The sequence below is a fragment of the Tachypleus tridentatus genome, chromosome 13 (assembly GCF_004210375.1).
Source record: "Tachypleus tridentatus isolate NWPU-2018 chromosome 13, ASM421037v1, whole genome shotgun sequence".
In the NCBI taxonomy this organism is placed as follows: Eukaryota; Metazoa; Arthropoda; class Merostomata; order Xiphosura; family Limulidae; genus Tachypleus; species Tachypleus tridentatus.
The window spans coordinates 124,661,776-124,679,965 of NC_134837.1; the positions used below are offsets into that span (position 1 = coordinate 124,661,776).

General features: G+C 31.4%; 1 protein-coding gene across 4 annotated transcripts in view; it reads left to right on the forward strand.

Moving 5' to 3' along the window:
• The window catches only part of LOC143239095 (single-stranded DNA-binding protein 3-like), a 54,433-nt gene that overhangs the window by 22,892 nt on the left and 13,351 nt on the right, over nt 1-18,190 (forward strand). For 2 of the 4 annotated variants that reach the window (XM_076479912.1, XM_076479915.1), the window contains exons 6-12: nt 1,420-1,506; nt 4,836-4,934; nt 11,323-11,388; nt 12,978-13,038; nt 13,783-13,848; nt 17,262-17,338; nt 17,995-18,056. In XM_076479912.1, the coding sequence (XP_076336027.1) occupies nt 1,420-1,506; nt 4,836-4,934; nt 11,323-11,388; nt 12,978-13,038; nt 13,783-13,848; nt 17,262-17,338; nt 17,995-18,056 (518 nt within the window). The remainder of the gene's footprint in view (nt 1-1,419; nt 1,507-4,835; nt 4,935-11,322; nt 11,389-12,977; nt 13,039-13,782; nt 13,849-17,261; nt 17,339-17,994; nt 18,057-18,190) is intronic. The other 2 variants (XM_076479913.1, XM_076479916.1) reach the window with 2 other exon arrangements.

An 18,190-nucleotide genomic window follows, 5' to 3' on the forward strand; every position in this document is an offset into this window, starting at 1 on the left:
AGTATTGAGGAGACCACTACACACGTATATCCCTTGAGTGGTTTTTCTTGAAAATTTCAACAAGAACTACAGGGTGTTCGGAAAGTCACTGTGCACTTATATATTTATTAACAGACATGTTTCAATATAGAATACAGGAGGTAAATATGAATGACAATTATAAACAATGTTGAAAGTGACCCCCGTTGGCATCAATACAGGCCTGGATCCTTCTTATTTTGTTTCTAAACACCGCTATCTGTTGTTGGGTTGAAATAAACTGAATAAAATATGATTACAAAACTGCATAGTGACTTTCCGAACATTCTGTAGTGTTTTTAAAAGTCAAGTTGTTTTCAAAATCAAAACCAAGACGTCACGGTTTCTTCCGTCAGATGGCGTAGATAACGTTAACATATAATAACTTGTAACTGAGCTGATTGTTATCGACATTGTTTTAGTTGGGGTTTTCGAAGTTTGAAATATTTTACGTATGACCAAGAGAGAAGTTTACGTGTTAGATATACACATAAAATTGAATAAAGTGAGTTACGTGTGTTATATTCTGTATCTTGGAATACAGGTTTAATGTTGCATGTATTCTAAACCAAAGAAAAAAAAAAGACAACCGTCAAACTCGTTTCCTTATTAACCATTCGTTTCCATGGCAACTGTTCGGAACTTCACCTTGGAAATGTCAAACCTTTATGCATGGGTGTCTAATAATCTCTCATTCTTAAAGAGCGTCCAGCTCATTACAATATTTGCGTGTTTGTTTCGCGCTTTTCTCGAGGTTTCTAGGCACGTAGGATAGTGATTGAATAAAACGTTGCTTGTAAAAACAATTATTCCGTACTGGCTGATGATCAACCCATGTTATTGTGTGACCTGTGCTTTAATTGGGATAATGATATAGAGATCTTGTTAATGGTCTCTCAAACTAATGAAAAACGTATGTTTACAAATACCATATTTTAAAAAACAACAACAACAAAACATTGAATTCGGAGAAAGAGCTTTTTTAGGTGACATAATTATAGGTTCTACTTTCAAACAGTAGAGGGCGTAGTTTTGCTATTGATTTATTAATAAAAGATACATTTAATGTTTTAGTTTAAGATTTATTAAAATGGTTCTTGTTTCCTTTCATACTTGAGGTAGCATTGAGTTATTGTTCAAAATATTGATAAACAATCGGACTGAACTGTCACTGGTTTAACCGTCATTAAATCTTGGGTTTCCCAGCAGAAGTGCTTGATAAAGTTATCAATAAAGTTTCAAGTTTACTTTTTTTTCCACTTGTAGTGGTTTACTTTATATTGAATCAGAAGCTGTAAACAGATAATGTGAGATTCATAAAGTTATGTTATTCACACACAAAAAAAGATAGATGTACCATGCCAATTTTTGGTTTGTTTTAACAAATTGCCTTTTTTACAGAATCCTACAGCCCCTAGTCCACTAGGTCAGATGCCACCTGGTGAAGGAATGCCTGGTGGGCCTGTAGGTCCTGCTGGATTTTTTCCTGTAAGTATATAGAGTAAGGTGTTTAGAAAAACTGTTTTTAGGGGCTGTGTTGTAAAGGGTCTCTTAGGCTTAATGTTAATAAAGTAACGATGAAATATTGCCTGTTCTTAATAAAGAAAACAGGGTGGGAAATTTTTTGTCAAGTCATTAACATTTAAAATTGAATAAATGTGTGTTTTTTACTTTTATTTCCCAAATAAGTTTTGTAAAGCTGTAGATGAGTATGAAATACGATAGAGGAAGCTAATGGTTTATCACTTCTTGTATAAACCATACTTTTTGATAGGTTGATTTCTACCTTCAAGTATAGAGATTCACCTAAAATCCGAAATAAATGACCAAAGAAAGGAGACAAAATGCTATAGAGAGGTGATATTGGTTCTGGATTATCTACAAATTATAAAAGCTGGTAACATGTATCTGGAGTGCTACATAACCCTACAATTATAATATTTCAAAGGACATACTGTGAATAGATGTGGTTTTTCAAAGGATTCTGTGGCTGAAGATGCAGAATTAGTTGATGTTTTATTTCAATGAATTGGGAAGATTAATGGAAATACATTGAACTTTTCACTTCAAGAGCTTTGGGTGGCCTGGTATGGACAGGTGGTTAGGGTTCTCGACTCAGTATGAGGATCATAGGCTCAAATTTCCTTCTTATCAAACATGTTTGCCCTTTCAGCCATGGGGACATTACAGTGTGATGGTCAATTCTACTATTCATTTCTAAAAGAGTAGCCAAAGAGTTGTTGGTGGGTGGTAATAACTAGCTGCCTTCCCTCTAGTCTTAAGCTTCTAAATTAAGGACAGCTAACACAAATAGCCCTTGTGTAATTTGTGTGAAATTCAAGAAAACAAACAAATGGTAAGAGCTTTGTGCAAATTATGTGATCGAACAATGTGAAAGTTATCTGTATTCTTCACATGACAATGTAAAATTGCATTCTCAAGAGTCTGTAACTAAAAAAAAAAATTGTTGTAACAAAGGCTTATATAAGTAGTGTTCAGGGGTGTGTGGTATTTTGTCCTGATGTGGAAGCAAAACCATAAAATGTGGATTACAAAATATAACAAAAATATGTACAGGACAACCATAAAGATAAAATTAACGACTTGTATTTCCTTAAAAAGCTTTTCTCAACCATGATTAACACTAAACTTGTAAATCTTTCTTGTCATTACATGTTTCTGGTGTAGCTGTGTATTTTTTTTAATGAGAGAAAGAACACTCAACTGAAGTACTGGTGGCTGGAAGAATCAAGGTTAACTTACACAACTTTCTAAGTTGTTGCAGGGCTGCATTTGACTTGGCATTTTACAAACAATAAAGTAATTCATTCACTAGTTTTCCTTTCTAATTAGCATCAATGTATAAAACTGGAAGTTCACTTTTCAAGTGATGAATATCATAGTGTTCTCCATTATTATCTTGCAATGATTTTAATGCTAACTCAGGAAATATTTTTGTTCTCTTCCTGTTTCTTAGTGTTAAGAAGCTCAATGAATGTCATGTTTTTCAAGCTTTTAAATCTAATTTCAATCTGGCTGCAAATTTAATCCAAAATGTCATAAAATAACTTTCTGTAAGTTATTTTAATGTCTACTACAGGTTTATTTATTACTTGTTTAGTAAGATGGTATAATCCATAAACTACTGCCCAAAATTCATTGAAATTGTCTTTTTTAGTAGAATAGTCACCATTTCATTTACCTTATTTAATATAAGGAGGATACTACATTAATTAATCTTTTTAAAACAACTCTATTCCTCTTCACCTTTTGTGCATTTGAACACTTATTTTATGTTTACTGTTTAGTTGGAATTTAATTCATAATTTTCCAATTCTAGCTAGGCCTAGAGTTGAAAATATATGACTGGAGGAATTTTTATGTCTTTTAAGTGCCTTATTCATATTATTTAAATTATCAAATCCATGTGAGTTCCATGTCCCAAATTCATGCTTCTGCAAGTTGGACAAGCAGTTAACCAGGATGTCCTGTAATACTGGTTTACTTTGAATTTTTGAATGTACCACTTTGTTCTTCTAGTCAGGCTTAGAGCTGATGATGCTTTCTTTATCATTAAAACTCTTTGTACCAAACTTGTTCACTAATAAGCTTTCAATAATATAGTTACAAGGTTTCCTGTTATCTTTTGAATCCATATTCAAATCTGAAGGGTGACACTTCACAAAATATTTATGCATACAAAACATAATAGTCATTGAATTCAATTTCCACAGCATTTGACATCAAAGAGGTAACAAACAGCCACAAGTGCGAGGTGCAGGTCATGAAAAAGAAGTTTCCAAATATTGCTAGAAAATTAACTGATAAATTATATTTTCTTATTATGTTTGATTTGTTTATTGTACATTTTAAGTTATAAAATAGTGATTATGAAATGCTAAGCTATTTATAAATTATTTTGCCAGATTTTTAGTGATTTAAATAATTTAATATGTAGACTATATAAATTGTCAATAAATTCCAGTTTTTGGTATATTTTGAAGTTAGGTGAAATGGTAATTGTTTCCTTTATGTTGTAGAAGAGGCCAAATATATCTTTCAAGATATGTATTTTTTTAATACAAGTATGAATTTAAAATGTTTATTCAGAAAATTATATAAGAAGCATTTTATAGTTTAAAGAATATATTATGTCACAAAAGTGTTTTTAGTTAAAAATAAAGCCTTTTCTAGTAGGAAAAAGATGAAATCATCTCAAAAAAGGAAACATTTTGAGAGTTGTAGTCCAGATTGTTCCTAACAGTGCCTTTGCCCATACAAGATAATTACTGATTATATATGGTGTAGTAGAGTGGTTACACATGAAACAGTTGTAGGTTCATAACATCATATTTAGCAGATACTTAAAAATTAATTTTTTAAAGATATATTGGGGAGCACTGCTTTCCTTCCTTCCATGCACTTTGTGCCTTTGGTGGTGTTACAACTGTTGTTTTAATACTGCTTTACGGTGAATGTCAGTACGTCTTGGTTAGATCATGATGAAAATGTTTTAGGAATTAAGTATTATTATTAAATAATTATATATTAAGAATTACTACTACAGTGACACCTAGTTTTTGTATTGTATATGATTAAGATTACTTCAGAAGAGTAACTTTCATATAATATAAAGGTACCATAATATTTGGGAAACATTTTATTCAGAATTTTTAAAAGTGAATCTTCCTCACTAAAAGGTGCTATGTATAATTAGTACTTTATTACATGATTTTAGACATAGCATAGTAGCTTTAAGATTTAGTAACCTTTTGTTTTTGCTTCTTGAGAGTAATCTTTCTCCATGTTCTCCACAGAACTCCCACATCAGACCCTCTCCACCTCAGCAACCAGTGTCTCAACACTCCCCTCATTCCCAGCCTCCCCCCCTTCATAATCAAATGATGCAGAGTCAGGTGAGCTGTGGCCATCTAGTGGTGTCTGTAGTAATTTGTGCTTGTGTAGTTTGTTGCACAGTGATTATGAAACCCTTCTGCCATGTTTCCTGTTATATTTATAAAAGGATTTGAAATGTAATTTTTCTCAATAGATTTTTGTGTTTAAGACTGAATAAAAACAAGTTTGTTATCTGTTGTAAATATTTCGTGTTAAATTTTGCAAACCTTTTGATGCATCCAAAAACTTGTTTTTATACCAAAAGAGATGTAATATTGTATATCACTTATATTGTTACTTAGTATTCCTGTCTATAACATACAATATCATAAAAAGTATAATGTATATATTATTAACTAATTGTTACATTTACACAAAACAATATCAGAAGAGGTGTAATATTACATTTTGGTTAAGCAGTTTAGAAGAAAAACAACCATTTCACTCCATATGATATATATAATTTATTTATTTCAACCAATGTTTTGCCTTTGCAGTTTCCTTATAGTTAACATACACAACTGTTTGATGTTAGAATGGTCATTAGCTTATAAAACTGCATGTAATATTTTATTTCTTGAGTTAATTGTAACATGCATCCAACAGTTTATAAATTGTTATAATTGTTTCATCATTGTTTTAATATTACAGCATAGTTGTACTAACATATGATATATTTAACTATTTTGTGAGATATACAAATAAAGATAATTACAATATGTTTCATGATTAGCTAAAAATTAATGGATGGAAAGTAAAAGTTGCTAAGAAACAGTAATAAGTGGAAAGGATACAAAGTTGATAAGCAGTGTTAAAAACAAGTTATAAGACCGTGTGATACTCCAGAGTACGGAAATGTTAAACTGAAAGTAATATTAGTATGACGTGTTGTTTTTGAATGGTGGTTTAGTCACATGTACCATCCATTGTCTCTGTTCATTTTTGAATTTGGTTTTTGTTAATGAGTATAGCTTCCATGTATTTTTATCTCTGAAATCTTTGGATGTTAGTAAGGTAGAAACATTTAAAGGATTTTCTGTGTTTGGGGTACTGTATTTGTATAGGAAGCATTCTCTTGGAATGATTTTTTGTGTTGGTTATATGTATATAATGCACTGATGTGTTCTGAGATACATGTGTGATAAGATCTTCCAGTTTCTCTTATATGTACATCTCCACTTATATTACAAATAATTTGATGGACTGCATTTTTAATGTGATGTGTCCCACTCTGTTTTCTCTGGCACATCATTGTTTTATAACACATTTTATTCGTGAGGATGAATAGTAAACTAATAGCTCTGTCAGTGTTTTACCTGTTTGTTTTTGTGTTAATTCTTGGATGGAATTCTTTAATGATGTAAGAACCTTGGTTGTGATTGTGTTGTTTAGGAAAGGATTGTTCATTGTGGATGTTTTCATATATGTTTGTTGTTCATTAGGTTTTGAATCTGTTGCTGTTGTAATGTTGTTGTTTTTTTGTGATTTGGAAACATTGTGGATGCAATATTTGGGGTATCCATTTTGTAATAGCAGTTTTTCAAAGTCATTTTGTGCTGTTTGTATGGTATTTTGCATAGAGCAGTTTCAAATTATTCTTTTTAATCCATCTCCAGCTGGTACAGTGGTAAGTCTACAGATTTACATCGGGTTCAGTTCCCCTTGGTGAACTAAGCAGATAGCCCAATGTGGCTTTGCTATAAGAAAACACATACACTCTTTAATTCTCCTGTTTTAGCTTCCCTTTTGACTTATTCCAGGCGGTGTGATTTGTATTGGAGAAATATCAGCTTCTTATGTTCTTTGTTATGCATGGAGCTCTATCTGTTTCAAATTTTTATGGTTACATCTAAGAATGTTAAGTATCCTTCTGTGTTGGGCAATTTTAATGTCAACTTGACTTATTGGTAGAAGGTGTTTAGGAAATAGTAAAACTGCCGTAGTTTCTTTGCCATGATTCCAAATACTAATTATGTCACCAGTGTATCTGTACCACACTTCTGGTATTAAGCCTGTTTTTGTCTGTATATGTCAAGGACTTTGGTATCTAGTATATACATGAATATTATAGCAAGTGTGACTGCTACTTGTTTCTTTTGTTTGTACAAAGTGCCAGCAAATTTAAAATAGCTATTGTATAGGACAAAACTGAGCATTGTGTAGATGGTTTTAATGTGATGTTTACTGAAAAATGTATTGATGAAGTGAATATCTGAAGATAATGATACTGTTTACATCTTCTTATATGAGTATGAATGGGTACAAGATGATTACATCTAAAAATAAATAAAATGGAGTCAACACGTATTGTTTTGTTGAAGAGTGTATATTTTATTAGGCCTCTACTATTGGTTAAGTGTAATGAAACATACCTTAGGCGAGTTTAAACAATTGATGAAGTGACCAGGATATGGTTTCTGTTACAGTCATATGCTGATAGTATAGGTCTTAAAGGTATATATACAATATTGTCTGTCTCCATATAGTTCAATTATGTGGCTATGGGAAAGTTTTAATTAAAAAAAACAAAAGATATGGTTTCTGTTGCAGTCATATGCTGATACTATAGGTCTTAAAGTATATATATACAATATTGTCTGTCTCCATATAGTTCAGGTATATGGCTATGGGAAAGTTTTAATACCTTTATTAATTGTTACAATAGAGCACTTTCTTCTTAAATATCTGTTTAGTTTCTTCTTTGACTGATTGTTGTTTAATGTTGTACAGGTGGAAGTCTCTTGAATACATTATTCTGTCTTGCTTTTGTAACTGTTTTTGGTTAAGATTACAAACACATGCCCTTTGTCTGATTGTTGTTTAGTCAGAACTCTTTTATAGCTGTTTTTTTATGCTGGTAAGATATTTTTTTTATCTGGTGCTGTAGGAAGGAGATCTCTTCTTCTGTGGTGGTTGATATTTCTGAGAGTCAAATGGGATGATTGTTGATTGATGGGTGATTCTTATTATCTTCTTGATGATTTATATCTTTTGTTGGGTGTTGGTTGATAGAATGTTGTCTAGTGTATCATTGGAGATTTCACTTGAGTGTTCAATAGTTTTATGTTTGGAGTTTTTAGATGTTTGTTCTTTCCAACAGACACTGTACATAGCAAGTGATGCTAAACCTTTAAATGGATGATGTCTACTTGGGTGTTCAATAGTTTTATGTTTGGAGTTTTTAGATGTTTGTTCTTTCCAACAGACACTGTACATAGCAAGTGATGCTAAACCTTTAAATGGATGATGTCTACTTGGGTGTTCAATAGTTTTATGTTTGGAGTTTTTAGATGTTTGTTCTTTCCAACAGACACTGTACATAGCAAGTGATGCTAAACCTTTAAATGGATGATGTCTACTTGGGTGTTCAATAGTTTTATGTTTGGAGTTTTTAGATGTTTGTTCTTTCCAACTGACACTGTACATAGCAAGTGATGCTAAACCTTTAAATGGATGATGTTTACTTGGGTGTTCAATAGTTTTATGTTTGGAGTTTTAGATGTTTGTTCTTTCCAACAGACACTGTACATAGCAAGTGATGCTAAACCTTTAAATGGATGATGTCTACTTGAGTGTTCAATAGTTTTATGTTTGGAGTTTTTAGATGTTTGTTCTTTCCAACAGACACTGTACATAGCAAGTGATGCTAAACCTTTAAATGGATGATGTCTACTTGGGTGTTCAATAGTTTTATGTTTGGAGTTTTTAGATGTTTGTTCTTTCCAACAGACACTGTACATAGCAAGTGATGCTAAACCTTTAAATGGATGATGTCTACTTGGGTGTTCAATAGTTTTATGTTTGGAGTTTTTAGATGTTTGTTCTTTCCAACAGACACTGTACATAGCAAGTGATGCTAAACCTTTAAATGGATGATGTCTACTTGGGTGTTCAATAGTTTTATGTTTGGAGTTTTTAGATGTTTGTTCTTTCCAACTGACACTGTACATAGCAAGTGATGCTAAACCTTTAAATGGATGATGTTTACTTGGGTGTTCAATAGTTTTATGTTTGGAGTTTTTAGATGTTTGTTCTTTCCAACAGACACTGTACATAGCAAGTGATGCTAAACCTTTAAATGGATGATGTCTACTTGAGTGTTCAATAGTTTTATGTTTGGAGTTTTTAGATGTTTGTTCTTTCCAACAGACACTGTACATAGCAAGTGATGCTAAACCTTTAAATGGATGATGTCTACTTGGGTGTTCAATAGTTTTATGTTTGGAGTTTTTAGATGTTTGTTCTTTCCAACTGACACTGTACATAGCAAGTGATGCTAAACCTTTAAATGGATGATGTTTACTTGGGTGTTCAATAGTTTTATGTTTGGAGTTTTTAGATGTTTGTTCTTTCCAACAGACACTGTACATAGCAAGTGATGCTAAACCTTTAAATGGATGATGTCTACTTGAGTGTTCAATAGTTTTATGTTTGGAGTTTTTAGATGTTTGTTCTTTCCAACAGACACTGTACATAGCAAGTGATGCTAAACCTTTAAATGGATGATGTCTACTTGGGTGTTCAATAGTTTTATGTTTGGAGTTTTTAGATGTTTGTTCTTTCCAACAGACACTGTACATAGCAAGTGATGCTAAACCTTTAAATGGATGATGTCTACTTGGGTGTTCAATAGTTTTATGTTTGGAGTTTTTAGATGTTTGTTCTTTCCAACAGACACTGTACATAGCAAGTGATGCTAAACCTTTAAATGGATGATGTCTACTTGGGTGTTCAATAGTTTTATGTTTGGAGTTTTTAGATGTTTGTTCTTTCCAACTGACACTGTACATAGCAAGTGATGCTAAACCTTTAAATGGATGATGTTTACTTGGGTGTTCAATAGTTTTATGTTTGGAGTTTTTAGATGTTTGTTCTTTCCAACAGACACTGTACATAGCAAGTGATGCTAAACCTTTAAATGGATGATGTCTACTTGAGTGTTCAATAGTTTTATGTTTGGAGTTTTTAGATGTTTGTTCTTTCCAACAGACACTGTACATAGCAAGTGATGCTAAACCTTTAAATGGATGATGTCTACGAGTTTTATACTTAAAGCAAAGTTGAGACCTTTAACAAGAAGGTGACATTTGGCTGCTGTTTTGTATCATTTTCTGTTGTGACTGTGTTTTGAAACTTGTTTTAGGACATTTCTAAGTCTTCTTCTAATTGAGCAACTGTATGTTTGCTTTTAAGTGCTAATCGAGTTGATAACTTATGTTTATGATGTATTTCACAAGTGTCGATATTTTCTAATTGTATCTTTCACAAAATGAAATTAAGCCAGTTTTAAAACTATGGGTTTGTTATTTTTTATTTTTTAACAAATATTTTTTAGTTAATTTCTGGAGATGGTGTTTTTTTCCTGATAATTAAGATCTGCAACATTTCATAGAATGGTTATAAGGAAACAGTGTTGATTACTCACTGTTTTAAGGTGGTTTTCTTTTGTGGGCAGGTTGGTCGTCAGGTAAAACATTAGATTCCTGTTCTTATAATGTTATTTTTTGGCACTTTTGTTGAAAACCTGTTTGTTTTTCTGTACTAACCAATTTATTTGTATGTATGAGTTATATTGCTGTAGCACTCTGATGTTCTTGGTCGATTGTTGGAAATCTTTTGTTGTCATTCAAATTCGTAGTGTTTTCAGGAGGGATTTATGCATTTTGGTAAAAATTTTAGAAAAAACAACCTTTACATTCCATATGTGTATAAAATTTTATTTCAACCAATGTCTTGCCCCTCCAGCTTTTCGGGGTTAATATACACAACTGTGTAATGTTGGAATAGCTGTTAAGTTAAAACTGCTGGTAATGTTCTATTTCTTGAGTCAGCTGTAATGTGCATGTAACATGTAACAATATACAAGTTATTATAATTGTTTCATTGTTTTTCCAGTACCGTGGTATAGCTATAATATCAACTATACAGCTACACTTAACTTATTGCACATATAACTATTGTTTATTGCATATTGTATATATTGTTACTCAGTGTAGTCATCCCTACGTTTATCACAGTAGAAATGTGTATTGTACATGTGTTAAACATTTTGCTTTGGTAAAAACAAAAATCTTTAATGTACATGTATAATCATTAAACAGTTGGTACACTGTATACTACTGAATAATGAATTTCAGGAAATATTGTAACATTTCTAATGTACTTGATTAATTTAGGCTACTTTAAGGTGAGATAACACAGACACGAAACCCTGCAAAAACGTTTGTTGTTATTGAAATTCTTATTCACCTAAATATGTTTTGAGATTCATTTAAAAGAAATGCAACCTGCAGTTGATTTGTAATATAGTACATTGATCACTGTTATATTCTATTCTAAAATCCACAAGTACATAATCAGTGATATGATTTTAGTTTAAGGAACAAGTTTGTATCTTTTCTCTTTCAGCCATTTATCTCGCCTCGTTATCCTGGTCGGCCCGGAATAAGAATGGGTCAACAAGTCGACTTTAGTGTAAGTGTCTGCTTAATGAGTATGTTGAACTTCTTGTGCTTGTTGGGTGTGGCCTAGTGGTTAGTATGCCACACTCTGAATCTGAGGGACATTCTATACCATGTCCTAAATCTTTCTGTACATGTTAGTGCTATAAATGCATTATTAGAGTGAAAGTCAAGTCTCACAATTTGATTAGAATAGCCCAAGAGTTAATGGTGGTTGCTATTAACTAGCTCCACTCCATGTAGTATTTTATTTCAAAATTAGGATGGCAAGTAGGGCAGATTTGTGCAAATATCCAAAACATATTCCAACAAACTTCTGTGTACCAGGTCACATGAACATTATAAATCTTAGGTTGACAGGTAGGGTTTGAGATACTTCCTACTTTTCTTATGGTAACTGTGAGACAAGAAAATAGATAACCTTCTGAAATTCCTAGTAAATGTTAGATATGTCCTGTTTCATAACTGCTTTTAAGATTTAAATTTGACAACAAACAACTTACTTTTTAGAAATAAAAATGTGGAGACTGGCTAATGGAAAAACTTCATTGAAAACCAGAGTCCCTGAACATAAAAAAACAACAAAAAACTTCCATGTTTACCATCAGTGGAATTTAAAAAAAACAAACAGTATATCTTTACAGAACACTACAGTTTTAAATAAAGAACCTAACATCAATAAATGCAGAATACAGGAAGCTATCTTAATTGAATAAAACAGTCCTACTCTAAATCAATAGCTCAGGGTACATAAGGTTGTAAAGCAGTCTACAGTCATCTGACCTCTTTGTTCTATACTGTTTGTGTTTATGTATATATTCACATATCTCTCTAAACTTGTACCCAAGGATGGTGTATTATTAAAACATTGTACATTTACGATAAACTTTATTTCATTACCCAGTCAAACCATTTCCAAACTTTTACTGTGAAGATTATTCGTAAATCTTTTAGTGTTAAAAGCATTTTAAGATTATACAAAGTTGAAAGTATACTAAATGAAAGCTTGCAGATATCTAAGTAGCAAGTAACATTTATTATTTATTTGAGAGGTTTCATGAATGTGTCAAATTAATTTTAACATTTACTTAAAGCAAACTATTTGAATCAAAAAAATGTTCAACATTGCAATGAGTATAGGTGATTACTGTCTTTATGTATGAAGATTAGAATGCATTGTTCCATTCACTGGGCACTGTTGCTGTGAATCCAAAACTGTCTACTAAACTTGAGCAATTAAAGTTTTTAGTAGTCCTAAACCCATTACTAAGTTAGCAGTGCAAATAATCTCTACAAAAAAGGTATACCAACAAAAACTAAAGAATAAATAAATACTGTAACCATTAGTGATATTGAAAGTAACATTATGAAAGAATATGGTTCACCTTATGTACTCTATCCTGGAGGCTTGTTTCTAATGTTGTGTTTTGCATACATATATGTGTGTTTTACATTTTCCAGATGTCTTTGGTTTGTAGTGTAATGTTTTGTGTGTATGTGTAGCCTGTGTTTTACAGGTTTAATTTATTTAAGACATTGATTTTTGTACGTATATGCGCGCATGTTTACTCTTATTTCACAGGGCAGAATTTCTTTTCCTAGGCACCTGGTGGTGTTCCAGGACAACACATGATTCCCAGCAGTGTGGATCCAACAAGACCAGGTAGGGGTAAAACTATAAGCTGTATGTTTGCAGGATCACAAACATTGTTTTCCATATTTCTTCATATTGGTTTAGTCATTCTCAAGTTATCTTTCCTGTTTCAAGTGTGAAGACAAAATGTCTTCTTTTGTTGAAGTTTTATTTAGTTGTTTTCTGTGCAATGCTGTTAGCTAGTTAACTGGATTTTTATGTTGTACTGCTAATTACCAGTTATCATTGTAATGTTCTCTCTGATCTTATAAAGTAAAATGTAGAATTTTCTTTCAGTAAAGTTTACATTTGTAATATTAGCATCACCAGTTTATTGCTACCTTCTTGTAAATGTAAGAAGCTAAAACCAGCTTATTTAAGTGTGAAGTTAGTATATGTTCTTTGTTAAAGATTATTTTACTACTAAGATGTGTAAGGTTTCTGACTTTGCTTGGCAGTTTATTCTATTATAACAAAACAAAATCTTGGTTCATAATTTTCAGGTGTGATGTTTGAGGTGTTATGTTGTTTAAGGTATTGTATTATTTGATTAACCATTAGAATGTTTAGTCCAGAACTCTGATATAATGTTTAAGGTGTTATAATTGATTAACTCTTAGAAAGTTTAGTCCAGAGTTTTCTGAAATGATGGTTCAGGTGTTACATATTTGATTAACCCCTGGAATCCTTTGATTTGATGATTCAGTTGTTATGTTGTTTGATCAACTGTTTAATCCACACCCATAATGGTTCTCCTTTCTTCCTTACTAACAGTTCTCTCTACTCATTTGTCTACCTTCTTGTTTTTAGCTGACGGTGGAGAATTTGTAAGCTGGCAAGGTAAGCACCATTTACATGTTCCAAGTGTTGTACATCACACATTTCTTCAGATGTCATCTTTATTGTTATACAGATTCCGTTGCAATCTGCTCTTTTTTTATGAGTAATGAAGAATTTTGATCCAATTAAACATTCTATTTGCATGCTTTGACTACAAGGCGACAACTAAACGCTTATCATAGATGGTGGAACTAATTGAGCCTTTGGACTAGGACCAGCTAGTAATTTCTAAATAATCGTATAATTCTGAAAAGTCTAAATATTTAGCTTATAAACTTTCAAAATAAAAAGTATGTTTGAAAATGATTTGATTAATTAATAACAAATTGACAATGAATTATTTATAAGCACAACAGAGTGGGTTATTTTTTGGGAAACATGCTAAATGTTTCAAAAGAACATTGTCTTCTTAGGGTGGGTATGTGCCTTCATACTCAAGAATTGTTACCAGTGAAGTAAAGGATCATTTGAGGGTATCATACTCAAGTGTTAATTATCCCACCACTATCACCTGGTTTGTTTGGAAATGTTTAGAGAATTTATGTGCCTGTATATGAATAATCAGTTTTAGATCAAGGAATATTTTCAGGATAACAAACAAAGTTCTGAATATATAAAAATTTTGGCTGACATAAATTGAAGCCCATTCAGTAATTTTCACCTCCTGCCTTTTATAAATTTTCATTATTGATCTTATTGTCTTAGTATGTCAATCTTCTTTTGTTTTACCATGAACTATTATGTGGGTTTTATTTGTTGAATGCAATGCATTAAACAGAAAACAATGCTGGGTTATAGGAGTTTGCTATGATTTTTAAAATGCTAAACTGCACTTTATGAATATTTTAATTACTGTTTTGTAAAGTTCTGCAATTTTATTTGTATTTTCAAGCAAGATTTTATATTACAAAAGTACATGGTCCTCTGGTGTCAAAGTTGAATATTAACTGCTTCAGTCAAGTGAATTTACTTTTTTCCTATTTGTTGGTACTAGGACAAAGCTGTAGTAAAATTTGAAATAATTACATTTTTTATAATATTTGGTTATGTAACACAGATGTATGTGCTCTGAAGAGATAACTTACTAGTATCTCTCACTGATAGAAGTATCCAGTGTGGCCGAGTGACTAATGTGTCTAGACTTTGAATTCTCAGACTCATGGTTAATGGTCAATACTACAAAAATTTCTCAAGTTTGTGTCTTTAGGTGTGAGATGTGGTTTATTTCACTATTCCCTGAGACAGAGAAGCAGTCCTAGAGTTGCTAGTGTGTGACCTCTCTACTGTCAGTTCAAAATTAAAGACAGCCATGCATACATAGCCATTTGTGTATCTTTGCACAGAAGTTTCTGAAACAAATTCTTGTACAGTGAAAGAAAAAGGTGAAAAATAGGAGTGAAGTCAAAAATACCCTTTTTTTTTATCTTTACAGAATAATTGTAGATTGTAACGGACATTCTTGATGACGAGAAACCAACTTGAAACCCCTTCTAAGATACAGACGGTTGTAATTATTGATCCTGACATGTTTTTTGTTTGTTTGTTTGTTTTTCTTTTAATTTTATGGTTCTGTCACTCATGTTTCAACTCTCTTCAGGATTGAAATAAATAATAAATTTACTACAGATAGAGAAATTATTTGGTTACGTCACACAACATTAAGTCTTATGTTTCTTGATGTGTGCCACAGAAATCTCTTATTTAATTTTTTCATAACATTTTTTGTTAATATAGCCTGAGAAAAAATTTATTTAAGGAATGAGAAGTTTATCTCTTGTGTTATTATTTATAGGTCTGTTTATACCTGGGAAAATACTACATTGTTTTACACTGTTATGGTTCTTAAAATAAATCTTGTAGCTTTTAAATGTGCATTTTAGAACACAAAAAATATATTAGGGACTGAAATAGAATGTTTTAAAACTATTATAATTTACCTGGCTTTCTAATTAAGCTACAACACAAAACAGTGTTTTTGAAAACTGCCATTTTTAACAAGGGAACATACTGAATTTCGCTCTTTCTGTAAGTTATAAACAAGAATATTTAATCTGTATAACTTTGGTTAGAAACTACACTAATGTTCTGAATGGACAAAAAAGCTTGGTTTGTAGATTGTGGAATTTTATATCTTGGCAAATTGAGAAGATGGGAGATTTTCATTTTTGTTTTCTGTCTTGTAGCTATCTGTTTCTAATTGGCTGGACGCTTTGAAATCCATAAAAAGGGATTTAAAAAATCTCAAAAGAAGAAATTGACGTACCAGTTACATCATGATGCACAGCAGTGAAAATTGAGAATTTATTTTTATTAAATATTTACTTTTGAAATTAGATTTAAAATTCATAATAAAATAGGGAATATAAACTTTATATTCACACTCTATGTAAAAAAAAAAATCATGGCCTGTAAACATTGTTTGTAATGTTAATGGAAAGTTCTGGTTACAAAATAAATTGTTATTGTTGTCATTTTCATACATTCCCTTGTATAACTTTTGAACAAAAAGAATTCAATGTTTTATTTACTAATGTATATGTACCAGTTGAACTGTTATTACTGAAATATATATAAATACTTTTCTAAAAAAACTCTTTGCTCTATATTGTTTTTTTATTCAAGTAATTTAAAGAATTCCACTGAATCTTGTCAATTGAAAAAAATTCAAGGAATTTTAAAATTTAAGTCACACCTGTTCATATTCTTAATTTGACTTTCTGTTGTTAGTGTATCCTGGTGGCTCAGCTGTAAGTCTGAGGGCTTATAATACCAAAAATTGGAATACATTATCTATGATAAGCATGGCACAGATAACTTGTATAGCTTCTAACAGATAACATGTTGTTGATATTCATGTTAAAATAGAAATTAGAAAAAAAAAAACCCTTTATTAAAGTAGCACAATCTGTATACACAAGTTTTCTAACCCTAATGTATTAAATATTTTATATTATTCTGTTTAAGAAACCATTATTTATCAAGTTATTTATTATTTGAGATACTTTTATAATATATAAGTTCGAAATAATGTCAAAGTAGTGCTGCTTGTTGTGTACATGGAAACATTTTTTTTTAAGTTCTTTGTTTTTCTTGTTAAACCTAGTTTGTAAAAAAATGTTACAAATGCTAAAATATATTCGTGTCTAGAAACCAAGTATGTACTTTGGTGCAGTTTAAATGAAAGTAGTTTTACTTCACCAATTTCTGGAGTGATAGTTCCTATCTTTTACCTTTTAGAGATGTGTCTCAAAGACTACAAACCCCAACTCTTATATTTCTCATAGGATAATTTTTTTTTTTGAATTTTCCAGTCAGTACTGGTATATTAGAACTTCATTTGTACTTCTTATTTAAAGTTAATTTGGAAGAGTTAAAGAGATAGAATGTCTTTAAAAGTTATTTTTTCTTCATAGGACCACCAGGAATGAGCCCAATGAATCCACGAATGAACCCCCCCAGAGGGCAGCACCTAGGACCAATGAATCCTGGTGTGAGTAGTAGCCTATTTTGTGCAGATAACACCTACTTTATTTTGATGTATGTATTGATTGGTTTCTTTTAGAGATTTGAGAAATAAAATTCAAATTTGTAGTTTTTTGTTTTATTTTTCACAAATATTAATTATGTGTGTCAATGGAAGAAACTTGTAAGTACCTATGACCTATTAATTCCAGTGTTAGCAAAGCTGTATATGTAATGGTTAAAAACTGTTACTTATTGTAAGGAGAGGTTTGATCAGTTTTTAGTGACAAGAGAATATGTGATGTCTTTACATGACCCCATATCTAGAGATGACCTAATAGAAGTGGAGGACCATATGCTGGTAACACACTACATTGACTTGCCTGTGGTGTGAATGGGATTTTCACTAACTTAAAGTTGTTATTGTATAAAGTTTTTATAGTTTAGTTCCAGTTAAGCTTTATTATAAGAATAATTATAAATACCTGTGTATGTGTGTGTGTATATGGGTTATAATGCATATTTTCTTTAAAATAATACTATCAGTTTTAGAAATGAATTGTGAATCCTACCTGTTAGTATGTATAGGACTAACAAGTTACACTGATGCAGCTACTGCTGATATAATGTTATTCATTACTGTGGCAATTTATATTTGTGTTAACAACACCCTATTTATTTCAGAGCTATGGGCCAATGAGACCACCAGGTGGAGCAATGGGCCCTGGAATTCCCCCAATGTCCATGTAAGTTGTTTGACCTTTGTCTTAGCATTATTTCTATGCTTACTTGAATGAAAGAAAACTTGAAGTATACAGGCAATAAGAACTATGTTCTTGTTTTAATAGCTGGGTTGCTTTACCATACAAAGATCTGAGAA